Here is a 3920-nt window from a genome sequence, read left to right on the forward strand (position 1 = left end):
TAATCATACTCCTAAAAAAAATAAAAATAAGGAATCCATAATCTAAAAAAATAAATTTTATTGATAAAATATTTTAGAGATGAATTTAAAAGTTCAAGTACTAATTTGTAACCCGCATATTTCATACAACTTAATGAACTTATTTCATAAACTAACGGCAGCCATTGCAAATTGCACACACAGCCCGGGGCTCTACTCTGCTCTCTTTCTACGACTGAGTGCTGATTGTTACATGATACTCTGTTAAACTGTTAGGGTTTCAGCGTCTCGGATATGGCGCTGTTCCTTCTCTACGAGTCTGCTTCGGGCTACGCCCTTTTCGAGGCTCACGGCCTCGACGAAATCGGTCAGAACACCGAAGCCGTTCGGAGCTCCGTTTCCGATCTCAACCGCTTCGGTAAGGTCGTCAAGCTCCGCTCCTTCAACCCTTTCACCTCCGCCCTCGACGCCCTCAAACAGTGCAACGCCGTCTCCGAAGGTACCACCAACTCATCACTACCACTCACTACTCTTTGTGTTGATTGTGGAGTGAATCGTGTTTTGTTGTTAATGCATGACACAAATTACGAATTTGAAGTCTTATTTAATTGTAACTTTGTAAATAGCGAAGAAATTTAAATTAATTTTTGTGCATGTTTGGTTAATGCATTTCCTTTTACAAGAAAGAATAACGAGCATCAATCCAGCGTTTTTAATTTAATTTAATTTTGTGCGTCGTTGCATTTGTTGTTTAGGCATATTGACCGATGAGCTGAGAACTGTCTTGGAGACTAACTTGCCTAAAGTGAAGGAAGGGAAGAAGGCCAAGTTCAGTTTGGGTGTTTCGGACCCTAAGATTGGTTCTCAGATATCTGAAGTCACCAAAATTCCCTGTCAAAGTAATGATTTTGTGAATGAGCTGCTCCGTGGAGTGAGGCTCCATTTCAATAAGTTTGTTGGTGACCTCAAGGTTAGCTAGCATTTCAATCTGCCTTCTTTGTTTTTCTTATTCATGCATGGTTCCTGTGTGATACGGAAATGTATTTATATATTAGTATGTTGTTGTTATTTTACTCTGCGTCATTTGAATTTCATAGCCTGGAGATTTGGAGAAGGCACAACTTGGTCTGGGGCATAGCTACAGCAGAGCCAAGGTGAAGTTCAATGTTAATCGGGTTGACAATATGGTCATCCAAGCAATCTTCCTTCTCGATACACTTGATAAGGACATCAATTCATTCTCCATGAGGGTCAGGTAGCATGTGAATGACAGATGCTAGTAATATAATTTTCAAATGTTTGGAATAGTTTACATACGTTGAGAGAGTGAATGAACTTGGAGAATTCAATTTTTTTTGTTGGTTTCTCAATGTGTGCAGAGAATGGTATTCATGGCATTTTCCTGAACTGGTGAAGATTGTGAATGACAATTATCTTTATGCGAAAGTTGCAAAATATATTGAGGATAAAGCAAAGTTGTCTGAAGACAATATTCCGGCTCTAACTGACATAGTTGGAGATGAAGATAAGGCAAAGGAGATTGTTGAAGCTGCCAAGGCCTCCATGGGTAGATTCTTACACATGTTATGCATTTAATCTGTGTGACATCCTCTATGTAAGCCTTCTTCTTCTCTTTGTTTCCTTCAGGACAAGATTTATCCCCAGTGGACTTGATTAATGTCCATCAATTTGCACAGAGGGTAATGGACCTATCTGAGTATAGGCGGAAGTTGTATGATTACCTGGTTTCTAAAATGAATGACATTGCCCCAAATTTGGCCTCTTTGATTGGTGAAGTTGTTGGTGCACGATTAATATCTCATGCTGGTAGCCTCACAAATTTAGCGAAGTGCCCATCTTCAACCCTTCAAATTCTTGGTGCAGAGAAAGCTTTGTTCAGGTTTGAACTTTTAACCTTGCCTCTTGTTTTTGAGTTTCTAAAGCTCAAAGTGATACATGTTCATCTAAATTAACAACGCTTCCAATGGAAAACTGCAAGTTTGTTGTTTCTGTAATGGTTGGTTGCATAATTCCTCATGAGTTAGGACAATAGCTAATCTTGGTTCGCAATACCATCTCGTTTGTAATGTATTTGTTCTATTCAGGGCACTAAAAACTAGAGGAAATACTCCCAAATATGGTCTGATATTCCACTCTTCATTTATTGGTCGAGCATCTGCCAGAAATAAGGGTCGAATGGCTCGCTATCTTGCAAACAAATGTTCAATTGCATCACGGATTGACTGCTTTTCTGGTTTGATACCATTACCTTGAATTTATTTCTGCAGTCCCGTTTTCCTTGGCATATATTTCCATGTGAAATGATTTTGTTCCTGTGATGCAGAAAGGGGTACAACTGCTTTTGGGGAGAAACTTCGTGAACAAGTTGAGGAGCGACTTGACTTCTACGACAAGGGAGTTGCCCCTCGTAAAAACATAGATGTCATGAAGTCTGCCCTTGAAAGTGTAGTGAAAAAAGGTAGTGACCCCCCTTTTAATTTCCCTCGGCTGAGGCTATGCAGTGGATAGAGAAATTTGTATAAACTTGAGTGGCATGCATATTGTAGTTCACACTTTACTCCATGTGTAATAGTAGAATTTTGCTTAAATATTGCAATTGTTGCAGATACAGAAACGGATACACAAGAAGTGCCAGTTGAAGCATCAGGAAAGAAAGACAAGAAGAAGAAGAAGCAAAAAGCTGCTACTGTAGATGAAGCTGACGAAATGGCTGTAGTGGATAAAGCCCCAGAAACTACAAATGGTGATGCAGTGGAGGATCATAAATCAGAAAAGAAGAAAAAGAAAGAAAAGAGGAAATTGGAACAGGAGATGGAGCTTGATCAGGCTGTAGGTGATGGTGCTTCTGGTGATCAAGATGGAACAGCTAAAAAGAAGAAGAAGAAGACAAAGGATAAGAGAGACGATGATGATGGAGAAGTACCAGAGGCTGCTACTGAGACTAAGAAGAAGAAAAAGAAATCAAAAAGTAAGGATGCCGAGTAAGCTGAAAACTGTTAACTATTGAAAGTCAAATTTGTTCTGTTAAGTTTTTAACTCCAAACTCTTGCCGGGTGCTCCTGCACATGTCTAGATTAGTGTTGACTGCCTTTCATCTATTATGCAAAATTTTCCCCTACCTTGTCTCGTTATAGTAATTAGAAAATCTTCTATTACATAATATATTTCGAATCTGTTGTCTTTGTTTTTGGAGTTTTAGGAGCTAAAATTTGACTCCGATAAACCGAGTTTTTTAAAAGTAATGTACCATGAGAAAGTTGCTGTTTATTGACCATGGTAGTCGGTAGATCACCATCACTTTTATATAAAACAAAAGAGAGTTGAAGCGTGGAACTTGGAACTCCGTATGATCTCATATTACTCCCTTTAAGAATTCTACGATGTTTTAAGTTCCAAATTATTTTGTGAGCACCAACCCCCCAATCGGAATAGAATCCAGAAGATTGCCCGAGTTTCATATTCATGGTAGATGGTCATTTTGACTCTATTGTGATAAGCGATTTAAAAATGTATTTTGCCTCCGGATTTTTCAAAAGAGGTTGTACAAATTTGATTTAGAGTGATGCTACACAGAACCAAGTCTTAACCTTATTCTTACTATTAATTTTTTTCAGTCCAAAAGTGATTGTCTTTTTTAAATTTTACCCTCCTTTTATACCATCATCATCAATTCATGACGAAACACCCTCTCTCCCGCTCAACTCCCACTCCTCACCACACGGCACTGCACTACACCACCTCACCTTTCAAAACTGTCACCTCCACTGCATTCACTCCACCATAAGGATTTAGTTGATATTTTAAAGATTACTAATTGAAAAAATAAAAAAATATATATAAATTAAGTTTTAAATATATTTGTTATGCATTAATTAAAGTAATAAGTTTAAAAACTTTTGTCTTATAAATTTTTTACTTGT

General features: G+C 38.0%; 1 protein-coding gene across 1 annotated transcript; it reads left to right on the forward strand.

The window, feature by feature from the left end:
* Positions 115-3182, forward strand: LOC107631515 (nucleolar protein 56). Its single transcript, XM_016334982.2, has 8 exons — positions 115-478; positions 735-949; positions 1077-1234; positions 1359-1546; positions 1627-1879; positions 2085-2233; positions 2324-2458; positions 2606-3182. The coding sequence occupies exons 1-8, from the start codon at positions 274-276 to the stop codon at positions 2983-2985; spliced, it is 1683 nt and encodes a 560-aa protein (XP_016190468.1). The 5' UTR covers positions 115-273; the 3' UTR covers positions 2986-3182.

This window comes from Arachis ipaensis, chromosome B01 (assembly GCF_000816755.2).
Source record: "Arachis ipaensis cultivar K30076 chromosome B01, Araip1.1, whole genome shotgun sequence".
Lineage (NCBI taxonomy): Eukaryota > Viridiplantae > Streptophyta > Magnoliopsida > Fabales > Fabaceae > Arachis > Arachis ipaensis.

Excerpts from the sequence above, each read along its gene's own strand:
- LOC107631515 (XM_016334982.2), top strand. The coding sequence starts at position 274 with ATGGCGCTGTTCCTTCTCTACGAGTCTGCTTCGGGCTACGCCCTTTTC. Across the intron at positions 2,234-2,323 it reads ACGGATTGACTGCTTTTCTG|AAAGGGGTACAACTGCTTTT; the intron begins GTTTGATACCAT and ends CCTGTGATGCAG. Across the intron at positions 2,459-2,605 it reads TGAAAGTGTAGTGAAAAAAG|ATACAGAAACGGATACACAA; the intron begins GTAGTGACCCCC and ends CAATTGTTGCAG.